This window comes from Anguilla rostrata, chromosome 13 (assembly GCF_018555375.3).
Source record: "Anguilla rostrata isolate EN2019 chromosome 13, ASM1855537v3, whole genome shotgun sequence".
Taxonomy (NCBI): domain Eukaryota; kingdom Metazoa; phylum Chordata; class Actinopteri; order Anguilliformes; family Anguillidae; genus Anguilla; species Anguilla rostrata.
In genome coordinates, this window is record NC_057945.1 from 37,750,849 (window position 1) to 37,775,987 (window position 25,139).

The 25,139-nt window shown below is 46.0% G+C and overlaps 3 protein-coding genes and 1 long non-coding RNA gene across 6 annotated transcripts; all 4 read left to right on the forward strand.

The window, feature by feature from the left end:
* The first annotated feature begins 4,081 nt into the window (after positions 1–4,081).
* On the forward strand, positions 4,082–4,927 carry LOC135238358 (olfactory receptor class A-like protein 1). Its single transcript, XM_064306147.1, has one exon. The coding sequence runs from the start codon at positions 4,082–4,084 to the stop codon at positions 4,925–4,927; it is 846 nt and encodes a 281-aa protein (XP_064162217.1).
* Positions 4,928–10,631: 5,704 nt separating this feature from the next.
* Positions 10,632–11,835, forward strand: LOC135237227 (olfactory receptor class A-like protein 1). Its single transcript, XM_064304116.1, has one exon. The coding sequence runs from the start codon at positions 10,969–10,971 to the stop codon at positions 11,737–11,739; it is 771 nt and encodes a 256-aa protein (XP_064160186.1). The 5' UTR covers positions 10,632–10,968; the 3' UTR covers positions 11,740–11,835.
* A 1,325-nt stretch (positions 11,836–13,160) lies between these two features.
* Positions 13,161–24,700, forward strand: phtf1 (putative homeodomain transcription factor 1). 3 transcript variants are annotated; one of them, XM_064304112.1, is made up of 17 exons: positions 13,161–13,864; positions 14,338–14,444; positions 14,561–14,617; positions 14,713–14,782; positions 15,050–15,208; positions 15,721–15,889; positions 16,253–16,370; positions 16,650–16,823; positions 17,411–17,641; positions 18,476–18,604; positions 19,183–19,488; positions 19,604–19,735; positions 20,570–20,656; positions 22,069–22,257; positions 22,534–22,629; positions 23,094–23,219; positions 23,510–24,700. In XM_064304112.1, exons 2-17 carry the CDS (start codon positions 14,415–14,417, stop codon positions 23,528–23,530), a joined length of 2,094 nt encoding a protein of 697 aa, XP_064160182.1. In that variant the 5' UTR covers positions 13,161–13,864; positions 14,338–14,414; the 3' UTR covers positions 23,531–24,700. The 3 variants fall into 3 exon arrangements, with proteins under 3 accessions (XP_064160182.1, XP_064160185.1, XP_064160183.1); XM_064304115.1 differs by having other exon boundaries at positions 22,102–22,257; XM_064304113.1 differs by having other exon boundaries at positions 17,414–17,641.
* Positions 20,663–21,917, forward strand: LOC135237229 (uncharacterized). The gene is made up of 2 exons (XR_010324779.1): positions 20,663–21,157; positions 21,222–21,917. It is a non-coding gene; the product is annotated as an uncharacterized LOC135237229 (long non-coding RNA).
* Positions 24,701–25,139: the final 439 nt, after the last annotated feature.

The following is a 25,139-nucleotide window of genomic DNA, read 5'->3' on the forward strand; positions in this document are numbered from 1 at the left end:
CAAATTTAGTTTACTAATCATAATACTATTTTAATAAATGTGTAATAAATTTTAACAAAAGAATGTGGTGAAATTCTCTTTTAAAAAATATTTTTGAGCAGTGATTCGATTCAAGTGTATTTTATATGCTTCCCATGCTCTTACATGTGTATGTGCAGTATATACATAAACCATTTACAAGAAAATGTGCTTACTATATATTAATTAAGGGTAAGATATTGAAATTAAAGTGCTTGAAATAAATGTATTGCTGGAAGGAAGTGGATTTTCTTCTTTTTCTTCTTTCTTTTTTTTGTTGCATAAAATCAAATTCATGGCCTGTTTTCGAGTCTTGAGCTTGAATGTTGTCTGACAGACTCTGATGTCATTACACCTGCTGACTAAATGCTCCTTTGATTTCAACCTGATTACAATACATTTCTTACACATTGATGCATTAATAGTAGAATAGGAACTGGGAGTGAGATCAGTAACCACTCCAGTGAACAGACGTGCTGATTCACTATAGAACAGCCCATGCACTACGGCCTCACTGATAGGTGTTACAGATGCATCATTACATCATGTGTACATGTCTGGGGGTATCAGACTTGTCCAAAGCTTTCAAATGGGAGAAAATGCTATGAAGGAAAGGTTTTGGAGTTCATATTAACTCTGGTTAATTCAGAGTGCACATCTATGCCAGTATCATTTCTGACAGGCTTTTATTTTTTAAATATGAGAACCAATGTTATTTTTCTTCAAGTGTGAATGCTTTTTTGCTTCCAAGCTTGAGCTTACAATAAGTAGGAAATTTTATTTTTCCCTTTGCAGGCATTTCAGTTTCTCAACATCACATTTTGGTGCTCCATATGGTTAGGTTAATTCCTCACTAATATACCTATAACACATTATTGAACTTGTTAGAGGTATTAATTATCTTAACATTATTTAACAACACCAATGCATTCATAATGAAACAAAAATTCCCTGGGAAATCCCTAACATTTTCAGGGGTTTTAAATGGCACAACTCGAATAAACTTGGATTTCTATAAAATAACTACACTGAAGATGCTAAATTGAAAAGATCAAGCCAAAAAGTCTCAAACTCCATCTGTCCTCTCATCAGTAATGAGCCTCAAGACTGAAACACATACAAGACTGAGAGGCAGGCAAAACATTCGGGGGGCATCCAGATAGCAGGTGAGAAAATGACCGGTTCTCCCACAGCTCCTAATTAGAACAACTGGCTCTTGGAAGCTTGTAGTTACCTGTGATGTAGCGTGCACTCCCAATCTATTTGGGAGATTGTTTTAGGGGGTGGGGGGGCAAGGACCAGTTGGGAGGGCACTGGGAAATTATTCTCCAACAACAGTCATTTTCATTGGCTCAGGGGGGGCCCACAGTAGGGGGGGGGCATGGGGTTGGCCAATCACACTACATGGGGGCCCAATACCTCCCCAGACACACTTTTAGTTGGCAGGCCTTTTAACTTTCAATACGGTTTTAAATGCAGTTTAAAAATAGCTATCAATATAACGCATGAAAAATGTGTTGTTAAAAAGATTTAGAGAAATTGTAAAAAATTCATGGTTCGAAATACATTTAATTAAGTCCATGGTCAGACCAAGAAAAGTTTTAACAGATACCTAATTTTTTTAAAATATGTAATTAATTTAAATATCAATACCTTCAGTGCCAGTATCATAGGGAAAGTCACCTTAATACATGGGTGAGAAATCTCTGGAGGGTCGGAGTGTCTGCTGACTTTCAGTGTGTTTCAGCACTAGAGATTCATTAAAGTGATTGGTCGGCTAAAGATTTCACACACCCTGTTCCCAAGCCTTTAATTGGCTGCTGAATAAAAGGAAACCGCCAATGACACTGCTACCCTCCAGGACTGGGGTTCGACACTGGTCACATTTTAAGTTTAGGCCAGGACATTATCAGACTTATTTTTTTCCCTACAAAAACCTGTGCAACTGCGGAAGATCCCAAAGGCTGCTCTTCACAAAGCCATGCAGCCGTTTGTGTCATTACCATTCCGCAAAATTACCCACAAATGAACAAAGCTCAGGCATGACAATGTATCTGTGACCTGATGCCAGCAAACTCTGCTCGTTAATGCGAGCGAGCGACCTCCTGTCAATGCGATTAATATTCAGATCATGAGGGGTGGAGGGATGCATCAACTGAATGTATTATACAGACCTTTCCTGTACAAAAAAAAAAAAAGAAAGATTTTCAGGGTTTTTTTAGCCAGTGGGATGTTCCAAGTTGAAGCGTACTTCACGTGGGTAAAAACAACAACATAATAATAATAATAATAATAATAATATAATCCCCAAGCGGAAATTAACGGGGTCCAAACAACACACGGCAATTACAAATTTTAAGCTGTATGGACATATATTGGATGAATGGTAAACAAAAAAATCTTCTCAATTTCCTTCCCAGATTTTGAAAAGGAATTCCCTAGCTTTTAGGTCAACATACAAATAAGTTTCATGATGATCAGACATTGCTAAGCCTGTCAATTTTCCCTGCGTCAAAATAAATGGTTGAGAACCCCTGTTTTAGAAGGATTTTTATCCATTATAAATTTGCTATTTTCAAAACTCATTGGGAAGCGTCACTTAATGCAGGGGGATAGAAAATCCCAAATCAATCGGTATAGTTGCTGAATTTGGATGTTCTTGAGGCTAAATTATTTGATTACAGATTGAAACACTGACTCGTAATTAAATTATTTTATTTTTGAATTGTTAAAAATGATGAATTGTAATGTTTTTCATAGAAGAAATATGTGGAATTGAATATCAGAAAGAGCAAATGACAAAAAAGTATCAAATTACCAATAATTGGTTAGTTGACACATATTCGCAATAGTCTCATAATCGTTTAATTGCTCAATACCTTAGTGATTATCCACCTGTGCAACAAACTTATGCATTGCTTCTGTTGCTTGAGAGAGGAGCGATGCATTTAGTCTGCTCATGATGTGTTAAAGAGGCAAGAAAATGTCCTTCAGCATTTGTCATTGTGCAAAACCACATACTGTAATGGCAAAAAACACACTACTCTGTACAAACAGCTTTTTCACAAATGAATGAGCAGAATGATAAACTAATTTTGCTGTAATGAGTGACACCCAGGGCTGTGTTTGTATGCTATTAATTGAGATACTGTATTCATGGTAATTAAATTGGTCCCTGTGGGTTTGATCAAGGGGACTCTAAATGATAAATTTGCAGATCTCAGCTTCAGAGAGGAATTCATCTGTCTGATCGCCAGCAGAAGGTAAGGAATTACATTCCTCTTCAGTCTGACATAATGAAGTCTAAATTGTTCTGAACTGAATCATAAACTTGAGAATATACTTGGAATATATTTATATGTATCCTGCTACAATTATTTGTATATTATTAGTAGATTATACTATTTGTCATAATTAAATATATTTGGTTTTTGTTCTGCGACAGGACATGTTGTCTAATGTAAATGCCTGTTTAATGCCAAGTAATTCTGAACCAAATGTTAATAATTAGGTTACTAAAGAAGGAAGACAATTTTATTCACAGTGATATTGTTTCCAAAGTCATACTCTATTTTAATACTTACCTGAAGAAAAAGTACTATAAATATAAATGTGAAAAATGACGTCTTAATTGACAATCATAAAGAATCTTACACACGCATTTATGTGTATCTGTGTGTGAATATTTAATATTTTTATATTTTAAATGAATTAGGTTCAACTAATAATACAAGGCTTTTCAGATTGAGCTGAAGACAACAGGCTCAGTACAGAATCATTGGACTATAAATTTCCCTTAAGCTCTCTTGTATCCTTCTACATGACCGTATTTAGTTTTGTGATTATCTAAGGCTCTGGATCTGAAGTGTGGTGACAGCCTGTCTCAGTCGCCACGCTCTGCTCAGTGCACCCTCGTTCTCTCCCCACAGACGGACCTGGGGGGCAGATGGAGGTGCGCCAGGGATTGAAAGCAGCCGGTTTCATTGTTCTGGATGTGGTGGGAATCACAGGTAATCTGGCAGCCCTGCCGCTCTTCTGCCATTTATTCTATGCACAGGGAAGCATGCCGCACAACGAGTTCATCCTCAGCCAGCTGGTCTTCGTCAACCTGATGGTGATGCTGTCCCGGGGCATTCCTCAGGTTCTGACCGCTCTGGGCATCACTATGCTCTTCGGTGAGCACTTCTGCAAAACAATCATCTTCGCCTACCGCCTTGGCCGCGCCATGTCCATCACCATCACCTCCCTGCTGAGCTCCTACCAGTGCGTGGTCATTGCCCCGCCCACTTCTGGCTGGACCTGGCTGAAACGCTGGGTTCCTGGCCACCTCCCCCACGCCATCGTCTTCCTCTACGGGCTCAATATGGTCGTCCACTCCACCGCCATCCTCTTTACCCACGCCGTTCCGGCTAACGGCTCAGTCCCAGAATTCACCATTCACCTGAAGTTCTGCATCGTGGTGTTCCCGGGCTACATAGCGTACACGGCCTGCGGTATGATGTACACTGTCCGAGACTTCGCCTTCGTCGGCCTGATGGTGGCAGCGGCAGTGTACGTGATGCTGGTCCTGCATCGGCACCGTCAGCAGGTTCAGGGCCTGCAGGGGGCCGGCCGGAAGACGGAGGAGGCATCGCGTGCCGTCCTGCTGCTCGTGAGCACGTATGTGGTGCTGTTCGGCTTGGACAACGTGCTGTGGTTCTACACGCTCTCTGTCTCCCGCGTGCACCCGGCCGTCTCCGACGCACGCGTCTTCTTCGCCACCTGCTACTCCGCCATCAGTCCTGTGCTCATCATCGCCACCAACAAGAAACTGGCCACCTACTTTCTGTGTGGCTCCAAACGCAAGGCAGCAGAAATCGCCCCCAGCAGCACAGAGTCCAAGGCTTCGCCAGTTACAATAACACAATGAGGATGTTGAAAAGTGAAACTTGCGGAGGTATGAAGGGCAAATGGGTTTCTTCTCTATAATAGTCTGTAATATCACTTTTGGGCCTGAAATTTAGTTTACTAATAATACTATTTGAATAAATATGTAATAAATTTTAACCAAAGAATGTAGTGATATTCATATTTGATTGGCTGTTTGCAGCTACACATTGCAAAACATTTTTGAGCAGTGATTTGATTAATGTGTATTTTCTATGCTTTCCATGCTATTACATGTGTGTATGTATATAAATAAACCATTTACAAGAAAATGTACTTTCTGTATATTAAGAGTAAAAATGTACTAATTAAAGCGCTTGAAATAAATGTATTACTGAAGGAAGTGATATTTCTTACATAAAATCTATTTCCTGGCCTGTTCTCGAATCTTGAGCTTGAATGTTGTCTTTCAGACTCTTTCTTTACACCTGCTGACTAAATGCTCCTTTGTTTTTTATTCTGTTTTTAATATATTTATTACACATTGATGCATCAATAGTAGAACAGGAACTGGTAATGAGAGATCTTGAACCACTCCAGTAAATAGACGTGCTGATTCACTATAGAACAGCCCATGCACTACGGCCTCACTGATAGGTGTTACAGATGCATCATTATATCCTGTGTGCATGTCTTGGTGTTTCAGTCTTGTTCAACGCTTTAAAATGGGATAAAATGCTATAAATAAAATGCCTTGGGGTTCATATTAACTCTACTTTATTCAGAGTGCACATCATATGCTAGTATCATTTCTGACAGTCTTTCACTTTTTGTGAAGTATGAGAACCAATGTGATTTTTCTTCAAGTGTGAATGCCTTTTTGCTTCCAAGCTTGAGCTTACATTAAGTGAATTGCAATAAGTAGGAAATTTTATTTTTCCCTTTCCAGACATTTCAGTTTCTTGACATTACATTTTAGTAGCCACTGAGTAGACATTCTTATTCAGAGTGACTTACACAGCTTTACATTCTTTGTACATACAATCCACTCATGCAGCTGGATATGCACCGAAGCAATTCAGTTTATCAACTCTGACTCCCAGAGTGCTGCTGGAAAGCACGCATGATGCTGCACACGCACACACAACATACAAACCGTACACACGGGTATCCACATACAGCCAGCCTGAGCTGTTAATATTTAACGAGCTCCTCCACATTATAATAGGGAAGCATCGGGGATCACAGGTTTCTTCCCACAATGCCACCCTGCACGGCTTCAGGGAAATGTGATGTTCCACTGGTATCCAGCTCACCCACAAGAAATGAACCCCCCCCCCCACCCACCCCCACCCACCCCACCTCCCCTTTTTAGGTTTTAGCACTCTGTGCTCCTTAAGGTTAGGTTCATTCCACACTAATATACTTATAACACAATATTGAACTTGTTATGGGTGTTATTAGCTTAACGAGATTTAAATGACACTAATGCTTTGGTGCTTTCCCAGGAGGAAAAAAAAATTCCCAGGGTAATCACTTACACTTACACTTTCAGGGGGCTAAAATGACACAGCTCTACAAGGATTTCTATAAGACGAGAAGATTTCTTTAAAAAGAGATTCCTTTTCATGGAAGGTGCCAAATTGAAAGGATGAAGGTAGATGGAGCCCTCTGTCCTTCATCATCAGTAATGAGCCTTGAGAATGAGACAGATGCAGGACTGAGAGGCAGGCGAAACAATTCGAGAGGCACCCAGATAGCAGGTGAGAAAATGACTGGTTCTCCCACAGCTCACAATTTAGAACAAATGGCTGGTGGAAGCTTTGTAATTACCTGTGGTGCAGCATGCTTTCCCAGTTGGGGGGAGGGGGGGGCACCATGGACCAGTCAAGGAGGGCACTGGAAAATTATTTTCCAACAACAGCCATTTTCATAGGCTCAGGGGGGCCCACAGTGGGGAAGTAGGCATAGGGTTGGCCAATCACACAACATGGAGGCCCAATATCTCCCCAGACACACCTTTGGTCGGCAGGCCTTTTGTTTCACTGGAATGACTTCTAAAAACTCTGTAATAACTTCATAAATCAACTCATTCATAAAGAATAACAACCATGTGCAGGTTCAGGAGGTGGGCCTTGCTTGCTGTTTAGACACAGCTGCTGGATTATGGTCTTGGCCTTTTAACTTTCATTACATTTTGAAATGCAGCTTAGGAAAGTTATCTACAGTATAACACACATCAATGTGGAATGTTCAGGGGTCACAAAGTAAAAGCACTGGCATCATGGCATGTGTTCCCACTCATGAACTCAGCCAGCTGATTTGACTAATTAGTTCTAAGTTCTGGCTTGTGCAGACTTGTGCTAATTAGCAAATCCAGGGGATTTGAACAAAAAACTGGGGAGGACTTTTGCTTTCTGAACATGGATTTTCCACCGCTAGATGTGGTCCTCTGCAAAATATGTTTAAAAGTTGCTAACAAAGTTGCTATATTTAAACTACAACAATGGTCGCGTTTCTGGCAACTGCCACTCAAGTTTCAATACTAGTCGGCCTGCACGCGATAGCCGTTGCCGTTTCTCTTTGGTTTCATATTAGCAACGTACTACTTTAAAGCACCTAGTGGCTTCGAAATTCACGGTTGAGATATAAATGGGTGTAATTTATCTCGTAGAACAAAATGAGAAACTCTCTTAGGCTTACGTTAACCACAGACCTTATTTTCGACAGAAAACGAAATCCCTATGGGGAACAAAAGCATAGGAAACCTGACGAGGGAACCCATGGTTCAAAAATGTGAACTTACTCCCGGGTCTTAGGACTACAAACTGTAACACTCTCTTGCTGTCGTTTCTGTTTAATTGCTTTCGTGTCGTACTGTGTTGATCTAAGATTTGTGAGTGTACTCTTGACTTGACTGAGTTGGTTGGTCTCCACACTTGGCTGCATATTATACCGCCCCTTTGGACATCTTCTCCCTCCTCTCACTGTGTATCCAAAGTTATCCTTTGTGGATTAGTTGAGAAAAAGTTTGTGCTTTTTGCTCAGAAAGTTTTAAACCAGGTGAATTTGTCAAAACCCTTAACAAAAGCCGCGTTTCCACCAAAATTACCCGGAACTTTCAGTCCCAGGAACTACTTTACCAGGAACTAAAAGGTTCCTTCAGCCAATGGTTGTCTGCGTTTCCACCGGGGTCTAAAGTACCGCGAAGATTAGGCAAATTAGCCCACTGACGTTGTCGTCGGTCCATCTGTCATATGATTTCTTCTGTAACCCCATACTACCACCGAAGTAGCTTACATTATTTTCTAATAACCGGGACAGCCCGGAGGGGTTTATTCCACTTATATACAACGGGTTACCAACAATGACTATATATGGTTACTTTTGTATTTATTGATTTTCATATATCCTCTCAAACACATTCATTAACAGCAGAAAACATGCACACGTTAACAATTTGCTGTTTTATTACTTTCTCGTCGTCAATTCCATATAGGCTAATCGCAAAATGACAAGAATAGAACGAAAACTCGGACTTGCGTGAAAATGTAAATTAGTAGTGGTACAGCCACCGTTTGCTTTCCTTCGAAGTTACTGCTAGCCGAGCAGCGAAGTGTGCCCTCCAGATGCGAACCATGCACCATAAATGAGTCCATAGTCTTCCTGGTCTTTTCGTGGAATTGAAAAATGGCAGTAAAATTACGGCAGTCTGAAAAAGCTAAAGGGAAGATTACTAGAATTAACCTGTTATTTTACCCGGATAAAAAGTGCGGAAGGTGATTTCCAGTTTGCTTGTACTGTATCACCAATGTTAATTATGCAGAACTACCGCATACCTCACATAACTGTATCAAACGTTTTGAGTCAATTACAACGGGCTAACAAAGAAAATCCGGAAGAAAATATTCAGCAACCGAATTAATCTGTTTGAATGTTTTGGTAGCCTACGTAATATGCTGTCCCAGCACGAATGCTTAGCATTTTATAAAACGAATACTAAAGCGTGAGGACGGAGTGTGGCACAGTGGGTAAGGAACTGCGCTTGTAACCGAAAGGTCGCAGGTTCGATTCCCGAGTAAGGACACTGCCGTTGTACCCTTGAGCAAGGTACTTAACCTGCATTGCTTCAGTATATATCCAGCTGTATAAATGGATACAATGTAAAGTGCTATGTAAAAAGTTGTGTAAGTCGCTCTGGATAAGAGCGTCTGCTAAATGCCTGTAATGTAATGTAATGTAATGTAATGTAAAGCAAGAAAAGAACAGAAGAGCACACGTTATAATTCCAAGACGTTATAACCAAGAAGTAGGCTACTGCGCCGCATAACATACAAGTTTGATTTGAAGTTATTATGAAAATAAATTGGTTTGCCGGTGCATATTTTCAAACATGGCGGGTAATGGCGGAAAATAAATACAACACAAATGCTACGAGTACTCGACCAATCAGAAATGTTCAGCGCTGCAAGCTCCACCCAAAAGGTTCCTGTACTTTCGGAAAGTACTACCTCCCGAGCAGGAACGTTTTGGGGGGTAAAACAAAGCCCCCAGAACTAAATTTAGACCCTAGTTCTTGCGGTGGAAACGCACTGAGTTCCTCAAAAGGTTCCTAGTTCCGGGGTATAGTTCCTGCGGTGGAAACGCGGCTTAAGAAAACCCACAGTGTTGCAAAAAACAATTTATCACAAATGGAGGGTCATCTTAACAAAAAGTGCACAACCGCCAATGTTCAAAAAGGAGAAAAAACAAATGTCTTGGTTACAGATAAACCAGTAGGCTATCTGCATCTGGGTGCCATTAACAGCAAGTGGTACATTTATATGAATCACCCAACAAGTAGGTTGTTATTTTGGGTTGATAAGCCACAGTTAATATCAACCAGGGATGCACAATTGTCTACGTACTAGTTGTTGTTCCAACCAATTACCCTAGTTTTCGTTTTCTGACAGCTCTATAAACTGCGCTGGTTCACTCCTTCCAGAGTAAAATCCTTTGGATACACTTGCAGTCTGTGGCTGTAGCTGGTGCAAATACAAATGCCAGTTCGATATACGATTGAACCAATTAAATAATTACAAACAGAAGTAGACACAGAATCCTGAAACGGATCGGCTCTTGTTGTGCGACGCTGGCTTAGCTAATTGGTTCCCCCATTGCGTAAACAAGTGGGAATGCCTCCTTGCTGAGGTTTCCCATTTTATTCCTGCCCACTTTTTTTTTTTCCTCCTGTGGTGGTGTGGATCTGTCAATCCTCCAGTGGATTCATGTTTTCCACTGTGGTCTCTCTTGTGTTCTTTTATGTTCAGGTGTGATTGAGTCCCTTTTCTCTCAATCCCCAACGGGGCGCAAAAGCTATAAAATGGGTTCGCAGGGCAGGCGTACCGCATTCCGGATCCTGCAGACGGGTGAGGGCGGCTCGGATGCGGCAGCGTCGGTACTGATTGGATCATGAGGTAAAGCTGCGAAGTGCAGAGTGCCATTGGTGGGCTGTTTCGTCCTGTCAATTACATACCGTGCTACTGACCTGGGTCAAATACATATTTCTTTTGGATTCAAATACTTTTCTACGCTTTACTGATCTTGTCTGGGGTATTGGAGCCAATGAAATACTCTCAAAAAGTGCAAATCTCACCTTCTTGTCATATTGGCAGGCTCAATTACACCAGGCAAGATCGATAGAGCACAGAGAAGTATTTGAATCCAAAACAAATACGTATTTGACCCAGGTCTGTCGTGCTATGCGATCTGTGTGATTCAACTTGCTGTGTAAACTGGTGGAAGTGTTGCAGTTATTGCGCGTATCGCTTTATTGCCGGTGTGTGAAAGACGTTGCCTGGAGCCGACCCCTGTTCTGTCTGTCTTTCACGATCCAGCATCGAGGCCGTCGATCTGTGCGTCACCATCAAAGGGGTTTCCTTCCTGCTGCAGACGGGCCTCGGGATCATCGGAAACCTGCTGGTGGTCTTGGCGTACGCCCACATCGTGTTGGCGGAGCGCCGCCTGCAGCCCGTGGACGCCATCCTGTGCCACCTGGCCTTCGCCAACCTCCTCCTGCTGCTGACCCGCTGCGTCCCGCAGACCATGACGGTCTTCGGGCTGCGCGACCTCCTGGACGACCCCGGCTGCAAGGTGGTCATCTACACCTACCGGATCGCCCGCGCCCTGTCCGTCTGCATCACCTGCATGCTGAGCGTCTTCCAGGCCGTGACCTTGGCCCCCGCGGCCGGGCCGCGCTGGACGGGGCTCAAGGCCCAGCTGCCCAGCCTGGTGCTGCCCATCTCGGCCGGCCTGTGGCTCCTCAACATGGCCGTCTGCATCGCCGCGCCCTTCTTCTCCAAGGCCCCGCGCAACGGCACCGTGCCCGCCTTCACGCTCAACCTGGGCTTCTGCCACGTGGACTTCCGCGACAGCCTCTCCTACGTCGTCAACGGGGCCGCCGTCTCCGTCCGCGACTTCGCCTTCGTGGGGCTGATGCTGTGGTCCAGCGGCTACATCCTGCTGGTGCTGCACCGCCACAGCCGCCGCGCGGGGCGCATCCAGAGCTCCGCCCGCCGCTCGGGCGGCGACGCCGCCGAGACGCGGGCCGCCCGGACCGTGGTCACCCTGGTCACCCTCTACGCCGTCTTCTTCGGCATCGACAACGTGATCTGGATCTACATGCTGACGGTGGCCAAGGTGTCGCCCGTGGTGGCGGACATGAGGGTGTTCTTCTCCTCCTGCTACGCGTCCCTCAGCCCGTTCCTCGTGCTCACCTCCAACACCAAGATCAAGGCCCGGATGTCCTGCGCGGCAGCCTCCGAGAACCAGCCGCCTTCGTCCTCCAACACGGAGGACTCGACCGACAAGGTCTGACTGCCCCGCCTCCTTCACTGCTTCTGAACCAGGGAGAGGACAGTAGAGTTCCCCTCAAAGGCTTTGCGACTGAAGGACGCGTGAAGGTTAAAAGGACTCGCGATTAAATTGCAATCTGAAGGTTCGATGCTTCCACTCATACCATTTGGGGAGCCAGTATAGAATAATGGTTAAGGAACTGGGGTTAAAAAAAGCTTGTGGGGGTGCATTGTCTATACTCTTAAACAAGGTACTTTAACCTGATCTGCTTCAGTAAAAATATCTAGCTGTACAAGTGGAATGTATGTAAAAAATTGTAATCTGTGTGAGTTGCTCTGGATAAATCACCTGCTAAATAGATGTAATCACATGCTGTTGTACTTACATAACCAGGTTATTTCTGAATTATTGTGACATTGTCAAGCACAACTTGAAGTAAATGTGTGTGCACAACACTGTTGAGAGTAGAGACTGCAGGCATTACTTTATTACTGTTATATTTATTTCTGCAGGTGTTTCATTTTTTCATTTGTAATGCACCGCCAAAAATATTCTCAATGGGGGAGGTGTGTCAATACACTTTTGATGGATCAAATCATACTGCTGCTAGCCCACAGGGCAATTGGGGGGGAAGGGGGGGGGGTATATCTATATCCCAATGTTGGAAAAAAGTTCAGGGCCATATCCCAATGTTGAACCACCCTCGTTCGCCTCTTATTCCCATCAACAACTAAAACCAGTTTACAGACAACAAAAAACAGGGACAAGAGGTATAAGAATTCTACTCTCCTGCTCCGCCGACTAGCGTCTTCCGCGGGGTCTCACCTCGGGAGCTGGACCGGACCACGGCAATACACACCCCGGGCTGCGGCCATGAAGATAGCGTGATAAACGTATGAAGCGCTCCGCCGAGTACGGCGTGTTCTTTGAGAAACCGCGCCTAAAACACTCGCAATAACGATCTTCAGCAGCGACTGTCCTAATAACCGCGGTGCCAAACCAAACTGGAATAACTTGGGCGTACACATCCTAGCTCGCCCACTCTAGCCATCGGCTGGAACAACATAGGTAGCCACAAATTATACATCCTTCCTGCGGCTCTATGCTTTTTAAAAAGCCTTTCCCCATTGTCCAAACAGAGCAGACATGTGCACGCAATCGTCTCAATAGCGCGCACAAAGTTATTGGACAAGCATTGCACCCAGGTGAATCAGATTAATACTGCTAATTAAAATAATTTTAAATAGCCTACACAAAAAAACGAATAAGGGCCTTAATTTATTAATAATATATTTATATTTACCATAAGAATACTTTTGAAATATTCACTAATGCACCAATAAGCATAAAAATACGAAACGTGCTCAAATTATTCACTCAAAATTAATGACACGTCTTATTACGCCCACCCCGAGTCCAGTTTACCAGTTACACCCACGTGGCCGGTCAACCCGGAAAAAGGAAGTCCAACACTGATAACCAAAACAAGGAAGCTGACTGTACAAATCTCCCACAACATCGTCGCCTGTACAGGCATCTTTTTAATGTTTATCTTTTCAATATTTGTGGACAAATATAGGTGCTTCTGTAAACTACTTAATCTGATACTGGGATAGAGGGCGGTGTAACAGAAAGCTAACTAGATTGATAAGTAGCTCGCTAGCATTCCTGACTAGCTGATTAGTTTCGTTTCCTAGTAACGTTATGCTAGTTCTCTAACTGCTGATAACTACTTATGTGTGCGTTCTCGTAAACGTTAGATAGCAAGTAAGCGAAATAATTGAACTGCGCAATTGGAATATGGACAGATTGAAATGTATTTCGGGATAAATCCGCTACCTAGCTAAGATAGCTAACTTGGCTCACTAGCAAGGCAAGATCAGCAGCCAAGATCAGCAAGGCTACCCAACAAGCTAGCCGGAACTAGCTAACTTGTCTTAAAGTGTCAATCAATGGAAGCAATCAAATCGGCATAAAAACATTCTTTTATGGCATTTCTGATTTCGTTTGGACGCAGCGATTGGTATGACAACCGAATGCAACACAGACCATCACCTGGCGTAGTACTAGCTAGCTGCATTAGCTAGTGCTGTATTCGACCAAATTATTCCCATGTCATCTGCAGCAAGATCAGTTTTTGCTTGGGGTAAGTTTTTCGTAATTTTACCAACTTGGTGTGATTCGCTTGGCTAACTTCTTTCCTCAATTGACCCATTTTGTTGCACAGGTGTGGGATGTATTGGTGCTAGATAACTGATTTTGAATATAGTTAGCAAGTAAAATGTGACTTCTAGGAATAGCAGACGTGCATTTGTATTGCGTTACATGATTGAACGTTACCGTTGAAGGTAGCCTGCTGTTAATGTTTAGTCGAATTACCAGTTATATAAGGAGCGTAAAGTATAGTTAGGTAACTTACAGACACGCTGGTAACGTTAGGTGGCTTTAGCAAGTTGCCTAGCTGTAAGCTGAGTGATTAGCCTGTTAATGCAGCCTGCAAACTGGCACTTAACGTTACTGTGACGTTAACGTTTTGTTGGATGGCTTTTTTCTGTTGGAGATCAGTGATAGTTTCTTTTTCTGCGTGCGTATTTACGTGCGTGTGTGTATTGCGCCCAGCCTCTGCAGTCCCAGTTCCTGCACTCACGCCGAAATGACCTGAGACGGAATCGTCCGCGGCCTCAGACCTCTCAAACATGGCAGGGATAGCGTGGTATCAGGAGAAGGTGAGGTCTTGTCCCGTCCCCATTGCGCTGAGACACAGTCTGAAACCTTTACCCCAGCAGCCAGTCCCTTTTCAGGGTTATTGTCCCAGGTCTAAAATGCTGTTGTCTGCACACAGATTGGGGCGTATGATCAGCAAATCTGGGAGAAATCCCTGGAGCACACCGAATTAAAGGTACTGTACATTTTGGTGCTGTGGTCAGTTTAATTTGTTGTCCATTGCCACGACAGGCTGTACACTAAAATCATGTGTTTGATTACCATCAACAGGGCATTGGCAGCAAACCAAAGAAGACAGGGCATATCAAAGCTGATCTTATTGATGTCGACTTGGTTAGAGGTGAGTCTTCTGTCTGCTTGGAAAAAAAAAAAAACAGTGCAAGATTGTTTTTGTAGCATTCAGGAATGTCTCTGAACCGGTTTCGCTGGATCAGCACAGCACGGGTAAAAACAAAAGGCCTTGTTTTGCTTGTCCAAAGTGTCATCGGCTGATTCACATACTGTGCATACTGGTGAATCTATGGCAGCTTCTGTAAACCGTTTGAGTATTTAAAAAATAAAAATAAAAAAAGAAACCCAGAGTGTTAACCGCTGGCCTGGTTTGTAGGCTCCACATTCAGCAAGGCCAAGCCCGATAGCCCGTGGACCGCTCTGACCCGGAAAGGTCTGGTCAGAGTGCTCTTCTTCCCCTTCTTCTTTCAATGGTGGACCCAGGTGACGTCCAGGTGCATCTCTGTCTGGCTGCTGCTTCTCTACCTCCTGCAAGGTGAGCTTTCCCACAGCTCAGCCCGGCCCGTATTTGATGCATTCGTTTTCCCATATGAGCTATTGTAAGCGCAGAATATCATGACACGGTGTGGTGAAGTGACTGTCAGCCAGCTAGTGACTGATGGTCCCCTACCGTAGCACTTTCTGTGCGGTTATGCTATCTCTCTGTAACTCTCTCTGCTTTCCCTCGTCTGAATGAAGTGGGAAAAAAAATGTATAAACAGGACAGACTGACTACTGTCCTTACAAAAAAAAAAAAAAGGAAGAACTGAGCCTATCTACTGTGAGAGTCTGTTAACATTGTATTGCATTACAATCACTTAGTATCCAGAGTGAATTACAGAAGTGGAGAACAATGACATTTTTGTTCATTGTTTTCCTATTTTGGGTTGACAAAAAAATATATACAGCCCGGGACAGCCCTGGAGAGCTGTAAGTAGCCAGCTAGCTGATCCTGAAATGGGCTGCAACATTCTAGAACCGTTTCCATGGCAGCAATTTTCCCCGCAGTGGCAGCGCTGGTCATGTGCCTGGAGGTACCAGCGGCCAGTGCGAGCGAGGTGCTGGAGCCTGTGTGTCTGATGCTGCTGCTGGGCACGGTGCACTGCCAGATAGTCTCCACCGAATCCAACAGGAGCCCCGCGGCCAGCCCTGCAACCAGCCCCACGCGCAGGAAGAGGTGAAGCTGCAAATACAGACACACACACACATATACACACACACACGCATACACAAATACACACACACGCATACACAAATACACACATGCATGCATGCGCTCATACACACACGCTCACACACACGCATACACTCATACACACACATACACACACACACACTCACACGCACAAAACGCTCACACACACACACACATTTTTTGTAGACATTTTCTATATTATAGTGTTTATAAGATGCTATTTGTGATCAAAACACAGAAGTTTGCCTGAGTGGGTTTTTCCAACAACTGATTTGGTATCACTGACCCCTTTTTGTAAAACTGAGTTGCCACAAGTTTAACCCGTTTGATGGCCATTTCCTGTAGGCAAAGGAAGGGGCGGGGCCTGAAGAAAGCAGAGGAACAGACAGATGGTTTGGAATCAGAGGTACAGGCCTGGCAACTGCTGGAGAATCGGAGGCTTTACCGTGGTGAGAGGAAACAGGTGAGGCAGGCACTGTTACCTGTGGTCCTTTATACCTGTGCACCTGTGTATTTGTGCTCTGCTGTGTACCTGTGCATCTGCATACCTGTTCGCATGCATACCTGTGTACCTGCATTTCTCTGTACCTTAGCACCTGTGCTCTGTTACAGCTGGCTGACCTGCTGAAACGGGTCTCTCACATGCATGCCTGTGCACCTGCATTCCTGTGTACCTGTGCACCAGTGTACCTGTGCTCTGTTATAGCCGGCTGACCTGCTGTGTGGCGCGGCTGTGTTACAGAACAGCGCGGGGCGGTCAGCGTTCGGGGCGTCCGATGAGCTGTCCAGCGAGGAGGAGGTCGAGCCCTACCGCCTGTCCTCGTGCGAGAGGCACATCCTGGCAGACGGAGCCACGCCCGCCACCATCCTGCGGAACAGGAACCGCCACTCACAGCAGAGCCCCGCCTCCGCTCGGGTAGAGCTCAAATGACTACTTTTCCCAGCAGCCCCACAGCTCAAGCTTCAGCTACAATCGCACGACTTTATCAAGGGCCTGTATCATGAAGCAAGACTGCTGAGTTAGCTGGATAACTGCACTGAATAAAACCCAGAACAGCCCTCTTTACTTCAGTCCATGTTCCAGATTTGGGAGGGTTCCGGGTTTTACTCTGTGCGCTTATCCAGCCAGCTCTGTAATCGTGCTTTGTGATACAGAGCCCAAGTCTTTTAAGCTTCCCCTGTTTTTGCTGAAGTGAGCAAAAACAGTGTTGCCCTGATTAGTACAAGGGCATGTTGCGAAGCATTTCTGTACTTTATTATCTTATCTCACTCACCTGTGTAGGGGCCGAGTTTAGTCAGCTTTGCTTTAAACGTGTGTAAATACCTGTTGTGTTGTGGTGCTTGTGGTTATTTGGGATATTTCGGTTTGGCGTTTGGACTGGGGAAGTCGTTTTGGATGAAAGAGCCTGGCAGATGAATGCATGTGAACTCAGTTTTGTTCAGGACAGGAGGCTGTCCTGCAGTGCGCGTTCTGTGTCTGAGGTGTGGTGTCCTTTCGTGAAGCAGGGGGACAGGCCCGAGACTGCCAAGCTTCCCCCGCGCGAGGTCGAACGCCTCCGCCCCTCCGAGTGCCCCCGGCCCGCCTCGGACACCGACGACGCCCTGTGGGAGGAGCTTCTCCAGGACCCGGACTCCGCCTCCACGGGCAGCAGCGACAGCGAGGGAGGGGGCTCCCACTGCCACGGCCTGGCCCCGCCTAACATCCTCTCCAGCGAAGACGAGAGCTTCCAGCCAGTGAGCTCACAAAACCCCCGCCTCCCTGGGGGCGTGGTCACCTGTGACGGCATTGTGTGGATTCTGGGATATGTAGTTTCATAATTAAAGAGGTGTGAAGTAAGACTTCAGCGTGACTGCTGTTCAGAGGGACATATTAGGGACTGTAAGCATCGACGGCTGTGGCGACGGCTATGGTGACCTGCTGATCTATCGTATGAAAGTATTGCTTTCCCCGCAGTAGATCAGTAAGCTGTGGTGTCAGACAGGAGCAGGTCAGGTTCGTCCATGTGCAAAAAGAGCACCGATGTATTATTTCCGGTCGCCATAGCCGTCGGTACCTAAAGTCCCTATTTACACTGACGGGAGGTTTCACTGCCCCCACAGCAGGGGGCGCTGTTGCGTGTCGCCTGTGCGTTTGAGTGGTAGCGCCCTGCTAAAGGCAGCAAAGTCTTTCGGTTCATCGAGTCAGCGATTGTCATCGTTTGTTTGCTGGGTTTATTGACTGTTTCATTCCAGCCTTGGGCTAATGAACCCTTAGGCCGGATTTACACCAGACACGGAGTGTTTGCGTAGCATTCGAGTAGCGGAAGTGGATTACAGCTGTCACGCAAGCTGTGGTCAAGCGCAGAGGGCGCTACAGGAAGCACACAGGAAATGACTGTTACGCTTTGCTTCCGCTACACACACGCTCTGTGTCCGGTGATAAATCCGGCCTTCCTCCCCTGTCCCTTAGTTTACCCTCCATTTTTGTGGGGGTGTGTTCCTGCAGTGGAGTGTGTGTGTGCGCTGTGCTGTGTAATGTGTGTTAAAGCTCTCCTCTCCACCCCCCGCCTACCCACCCCCACCCCCCAGGGCAACTTGTCCTGGCTCCAGGCGTGCCACCCCTCCAATGACCGCGTGAGCGCCATCATCTGGGAGCAAGGAGAGTGTAAAAAAGCAGACATGTCTGTGCTGGAGATCAGCGGCATCATTCTGACCCGGGTCAGTCCTGTGTGACTTTTACTTTTTTTTATTCCGAGATAAAACAAACGTTGCAACTGTCCGGCCGTGCATGCCTAGCTTAGTTTCCCACAACAAATTTCAGTGGCTTTTAGTTCAGTGCATATCCTGTGATGTCAGCTTTAACCCTTTGAAGAGTCGAGGTTTTGAAAATGTTCATTTTGACGGTAGTGATTGCGACACCAGCATTAGAATTTTCGGTCAAGAGCATTCTAATCACATCTCACGCCAAAGTTAGTTTATCTTCACCATGTGACATTCAGGGATTTAAACTTTTGTTTCAGTGGTTATTCTCCAGGGATCCCCATAGGGAAGTGAATTTAACATGTGAGTGTCGCTTGTAAACGTCGCTGCCAATCATTATCTGTGCTTAATTAGTGGCAATTACTTTATATATCTTAGATTACTGAGGTGGCGCAAATGCGACAATTGTTTGAGAAGGGGCTTGATAAAGAGACTATTGTGACCTCTAGCTGGCGGAGGACTGAAGTACCATTCTAGAAACAAGGGGAGACATCCCTGAAAGGGTTAACAGCAGCGGCTTGTTGTCCTTGGCGCAGGTGAAGACGGTGGAGCAGGGCGTGGGCTACCTGATGCTGGGAGGGGTGCTGACCACCACGCTGGCCCTGCTCCCCTTCTGTTTCCGGGTGACCCAGCAGCTGAGCGCGAGCCAGCAGCTGAACGTGACCCAGCAGGTGAGCGTGACCCAGCTGGGCTGGGTCTCCCTGGCGGAGCTGGCGGACATGGCCTTGGGCCCGCTGGACGCGCGGGCGTACGTGCTCTTCCTCATCACCACGCTGGAGCGCGTGTGCCTCACCGGCCTCTTCTTCTTCATGATGTGCGTGGCCGAGCGGACGTACAAGCAGGTGAGGCTGCGCCGCGCCCCGCCCCGCCGTGCCATGCCATGCCCACCGCGTGGCAGGACGTCCCGTACCAAGTGCCACGCTGACTCCTCTCTGTCCCCCCTTTCCCCCCCCACAGCGCCTCCTCTTCGCCAAGCTGTTCAGCCACCTGACGTCCGCGCGCAAGGCCAAGAAGTCGGAGATCCCGCACTTCAGGCTGAAGAAAGTGCAGAACATAAAGATGTGGTTGTCGCTGCGCTCCTTTCTCAAGGTTCGCCTTCGCCCGTCCCGCCGCGCGGTCCAGCGGCTAGCCGCCGTAGAGCAGCCTGGCGAACGCAGCCTGGAGTCACACTGCTGCTGCCGTTTAGTGTCATAACATTGACAGAACGTTCCAGTAACACTGCAAGAACATTTTGTGCTATCTGGGATTCTTCCCTAGTCATAGGGCAGTCCTCCCCTCCTGTAGAACAGTACTCCTCAGCCACAACAGAACACTATGATGAGAACAGGCCATTCAGCCCAACAGTTTTTCCTACCACTAAAGGGTACCAAGTGCTCACCATTTCCCTACAAACTCGATGGAATCTAGCACCGTGTCAAGCCTGGTCTTGAAAAGAGTTTCTGCCTCGGTTACATGACCTGGCAAGCTTAAAATATTTCCTGATGTCTGAAGAATTTACCTTTGGCTATTTTCCTTACCCCCTTCATTATACTAACAGAATCAAACTGAAGAATCCCCACCTCTAGAGCAGTGCTCCCTGGCTTTAGGACAGTCCTGCACACCCAGGCCTTATTTCAACACTGATGTCACATCTGCAGCCCCCACCCCCCCCCCAAGAATGGAGCAGACTGCGTACAGCGTTTCGGTTGTTATGGTACTATGAACTGACCTGAAAATAGGCATACTTTTAACTATTTTGCGACCAAATACACACGCTTCAATTTTTTAAAAATGGTAGACTGATATAGCAAGTGGCAAATAGCCGTATAATGCGTTCCCATGCTCTCACATATTGTATTTCGAGTGAATTTAAGACCGTGTCCAGATTCCGCTTTCTGTTAACCCCTTATTCTGACGATCTCTGTCATTGGCTCCTCTTCGCAGAGGCGCGGCCCCCAGCGCTCGGTCGACGTCATCGTCTCCTCCATCTTCCTCCTCGCCCTCTCCATCGCCTTCATCTGCTGTGCACAGGTCTGCCACTTCTCTCACCGGTGTGGCAAAGCCAGCCCTCCTTCTCCGGCCTGTTCGCTGTTTTTACGGTTTACAGCAGTGGCTCCCAGCCCTGTTCCTGGAGATCTGCCTTCCTGGAGGTTTTCACTGCCCTAATTTGGCGCACGCGATTCTGCTAATTAGCAGCTCACGGCGTTCTCTAGCTCAGGGGTGGGCGATTCTGGTCCTGGAGGGCTGCTGTGTGTGCAGGCTTTTGTTTCCACCAATTACTCAGGCTAAATGAGCTGATTATCTGTATACGCCAACACTGGTTCACTCGCAGATTAGATCACAGTGAACCGTTTCATGCAGGTCCACGAACGGTCTCCAGCTGTCACTCATGCGCTCCTCAGCAAATGAAGCTAAAAATGTCAGTTGGCATAAATGTTCGGGCTGATTGAGTAATTAAGGCGGGAACTTGGCGTGAAAACCAGAAATGGATTCGGCCCTGGCTGCCCTTCTCTGCTCTAGCAGTTGAATGAGGTGTGGCTTTGTTAGGGTTGGAGTGAAAACCTGCAGGACGGTAGATCTCTAGCTGTTGAATGAGGTGAGCTTTGTTAGGGTTGGAGTGAAAACCTACAGGATGGTAGATCTCTAGCTGTTGAATGAGGAGTGCTTTGTTAGGGTTGTAGTGAAAACCTACAGGACGGTAGATCTCTAGCTGTTGAATGAGGTGTGCTTTGTTTGGGTTGGAGTGAAAACCTACAGGACGGTAGATCTCTAGCAGTTGAGTGAGGTGTGCTTTGTTGGAGTGAAATCCAAACAGGATGGTAGATCTCCAGGAACAGGGTCCATTCAAAGTTATCAGCACTGTCTCTGCATCCAGTTCAGATCTGGAGTAAAAAAAACTGCGTGTAAGGTTTGGAGAGGAGTCTATCGGCACTGTGATCCTAAAATGAAATTGGGTTTTAGCAGCCTAAGTCTGGGGTCTGCAACCCTGGTCTGGCAAAGCCACAGGCTCTGCTGGTTTTCATTCTTCCTGTAAACTTAATTAGACCGTTGAGCTGGTTGCTATTTGTATGGAAACGGTGCCCTCTACAGGTCAGAAAGTGTTAGTGGCGTACAGGGAGCTGAAGAACACTGCAAAAAGAAAAAAGTAAGTCAATCATAATAAGCATTTTATTCTTATAGTTAGACTAAAAAATAAGAGAAAAAGATTGCCAATGATGGTGAGAGTTTTACTCATTCCAAGATTTACCAATGGCGGAAGATAGTTGTACTTATCAAAGAAAAGTCACTAAAAGCAAGCTGATTTTCTACTAAAATAAATTTTAAGTCTCATTACAAGACGAAAACACTTGTTAAGTCTGACTTATTTTGCGGTGAAAGTGACTAGCTGTGGAGTTCGGTGCTCAATGAGATGAGGAGCGAGCAGGAAGTGAATGATTTTCTAGCCTGCTCTGCCCCGCCCCCCGCCCGACCCCCAGCTCCTCCACAGCCACCACACATTCCTGGACTCGCAGATCAACTGGGAGCTCATGATCTGGGGGACGTCGCTCATCGTGTTCCTGCTCCGCCTGGCCACCCTGGGCGCCGAGACCAACCAGAAGTACAGCAACGTGTCCGTGCTGCTGACCGAGCAGGTAGGCCACGCCCCCTCTCTTACATCATCAAAAATGGACCGTTCTCTTAAGACCTGGAATTCCGCAAATTTACAGTATGCCCTTAAAGTGTTCTGCTTTAAACAGCTGACCTGGGATGTAAAATGCCTTACTCTGTAGCAGGGCTTTTTCCAGGATTTATAGCGCAGTGATTAAGATGACGCTGCTGTACTTTGGAGGCTACAACTGCGATATGCCTGTAAAGTTATTTGCGAGAGCCAGTGTGTTCCAGTCCCAACCTCTCTTTCTGGCCTGCAGATTAATTTGTATCTGAAGATGGAGAAGAAGCCCAACAAAAAAGAGGAGCTGAACATCGTGAACAACGTCCTGAAGCTGGCTACGAAGCTGATGAAGGTGAGTACACCTGTCCGCTTCAGAAAGCCTCGTTCTGGCCTCATTAAGTCCTGATACCAGTGTATAATTCCAACTTTTAAAGACTGCTGGCCAATGAGCTCAAACAAGCCTTCTTTCTATGGCATTTCTGCAGTCTCATTTACATTGATAATTACGCATTTAGTAGATCCAGAGCAACTTGCATAAGTGCACACACAGAGCTTTAGGCAACACACAATGCCGATGCTTCGTTATATGGGTCCCAGTCCATACTAGCAGGCAATACAGGATTGTGCAACATGAAGTTGGAGGCCGTCGTGGGTGCAAGAGGGAAATGGGAAATGTAGTCTTATTAGGAAGCGAATGGGTTGTGGGACAGAATTTAGTAGTTTAGATTTAGCATTGGTGTGGCTAGTAAACCCATGCAGCATTGGAGAGCCACGCCCCCCTTGATGCATTTGTCTCCGCCTCTCCTGGCCTCTCAGGAGCTGGACACGCCCTTCCGGCTGCTGGGGCTGACTGTGAACCCCCTCATCTACAACATCACGCGGGTGGTGATCCTGTCGGCCGTTTCCGCAGTGGTCAGTGACCTGCTGGGCTTCAACATCAGGGTGAGTTTAACCCCACCCCCGACCGCCCTAAACCCCCCCCCCTCCCCGCCCCCTGCCACCGTGTCCGCCATGGTCAGTGACCTGCTGGGCTTCATCATTGGGGTGAGTTTAACCCCACGCCTGACATGCGGAGTCGACGTTTATGGTAAAATGAAGACGAGAATGCGTGGGCAGCGTACCATGAGAGCTGCGATGTGTTTGAATGCCCCGCGGAGGTAATCTGCTGTGCTGTACGCAGTACGTGCGCACACTGCGCTGAAAATTTGTTTTCTTTGTTTTTATCTTCGCAGCTGTGGAAGATTAAACCATGAAAGCCATGTTGTTATCTCAACCACCACTCCCACCGACCCCCCCCCCTCGCCTCGACCCCCCCCACACCCTTGGAGGATGAGCACAGGCAGGCGCACTGAGCGAGCGGGGTTGCTCTGACGACCAGCCGAACGTGCAAACCTACTGACTGTCCTGCGCCTGGGAGCCTGAGGGCACAGAGGAACCTCAACATGGGCGCCCAAATTTCACCACTCCGATCCGAGGACTCGTGAAGTGTAAATTATATACTAGCTAGTCCATCACTGTATTGCAAGGCCTTGGCAATTAAAGGAAGTATTCACAATGCCTTTTTCCCCAATGTTTTTTTCTCTCCCCCCCCCACCTTCCCAGAAGATATTTGCTCCAGGGTTTTAGTCCGCTGCAGGTCATTGTACTGTCAGCAGTAGCCGAAGAGTGCCTTTTTTTTGACAATCACATGGATTGGAGCGAGGAATTCACAGGGAATAGTTCATTGTATTTGGCTTTCCCTTGCGGAAACGGAACAGACAGTGGGGGGTGGGGGTGGGGGGTGGGGCGGGGGGGACAGGAAATTCTACAATATCCGGAAGTGCGAAGCAGGGTCTGGAGCAGAGAGAGATTGAAAATGTTTGAGATCAGTTAGCGGCCGTGTCCTTGCAACTGTCATTTCCACAGCACAATTGAAATGGGTAGATTTGTAGCATTGTTGGGAGCTAACGGTAAACTACAATAGCTGATATTATTTAAAATATTTTATTTCACTGTCAGTCTTTTTGTTTTTAGTTTTAGTTGGTTTTTGGTTTTTAGAATAACTGTTTTCCCCCAAAGCCCATAGTTTCCAAGCTTGAGCTTTCCTTGCACTTTGCATTTTAGTTATTAATATATTTATGATTGTTGAAATATACTGTTTTTTGTTTTTTTTTTCAGTGACATGTACTGGGTTCTGAAAACTGTAGACCACTGTGAAAACCAACATTTTCATTTGCCGCCGAGCTTGAATGAAAAGATTTGTTGAACTTGACATTCCCCTGTTACAAAAAAAAACTCAATGTATGTTCAGCAGCGCTAGCTGTGTGCTGGCAGTGTGGTGGACAAATGCATTTGTTAGCACTTTCAAAGGGTTTATATTTTTTTGTGGAATGCATTCCTCCAGTGCTATTTCATGTTTCAGTATCATAAATGCCTACATTGCCTTTGCTTGTCTGATGTTTTTACTGGCCCTCGAGCTTTGTGGTCATTGCAATGCATTGGATATATTCCAGCACCACACCACTTTATTACTGTAATTGAATGGTCTTTTTTTGCCACATTTGTTTGAGCAATTTTAATTTGAGTTCCATTCTTGTAGACTTCTCACCAGTCTGAACCGGATAGAACTGTATCCCAGCCATAAGCAATGCATTAGTTCCTTCCCACAACATGGCAGAAGTTCTCAGGTTATGACACCGATTCAGAGAGATCCTGAACGGTATTATCTGCACGCCCTTGGGCCTTGGACTACGAGGTGTGAAATAGCTACAGGCTGTCCGGTGAGTGCACTGAAGGAGTCCATGTGCTTCTAGTGTACCAGTGACAGTGTGAACTCAGGCTCAATTAGTATTTCCGAATTATGGGTCTAAAGAGTGGGAAGAA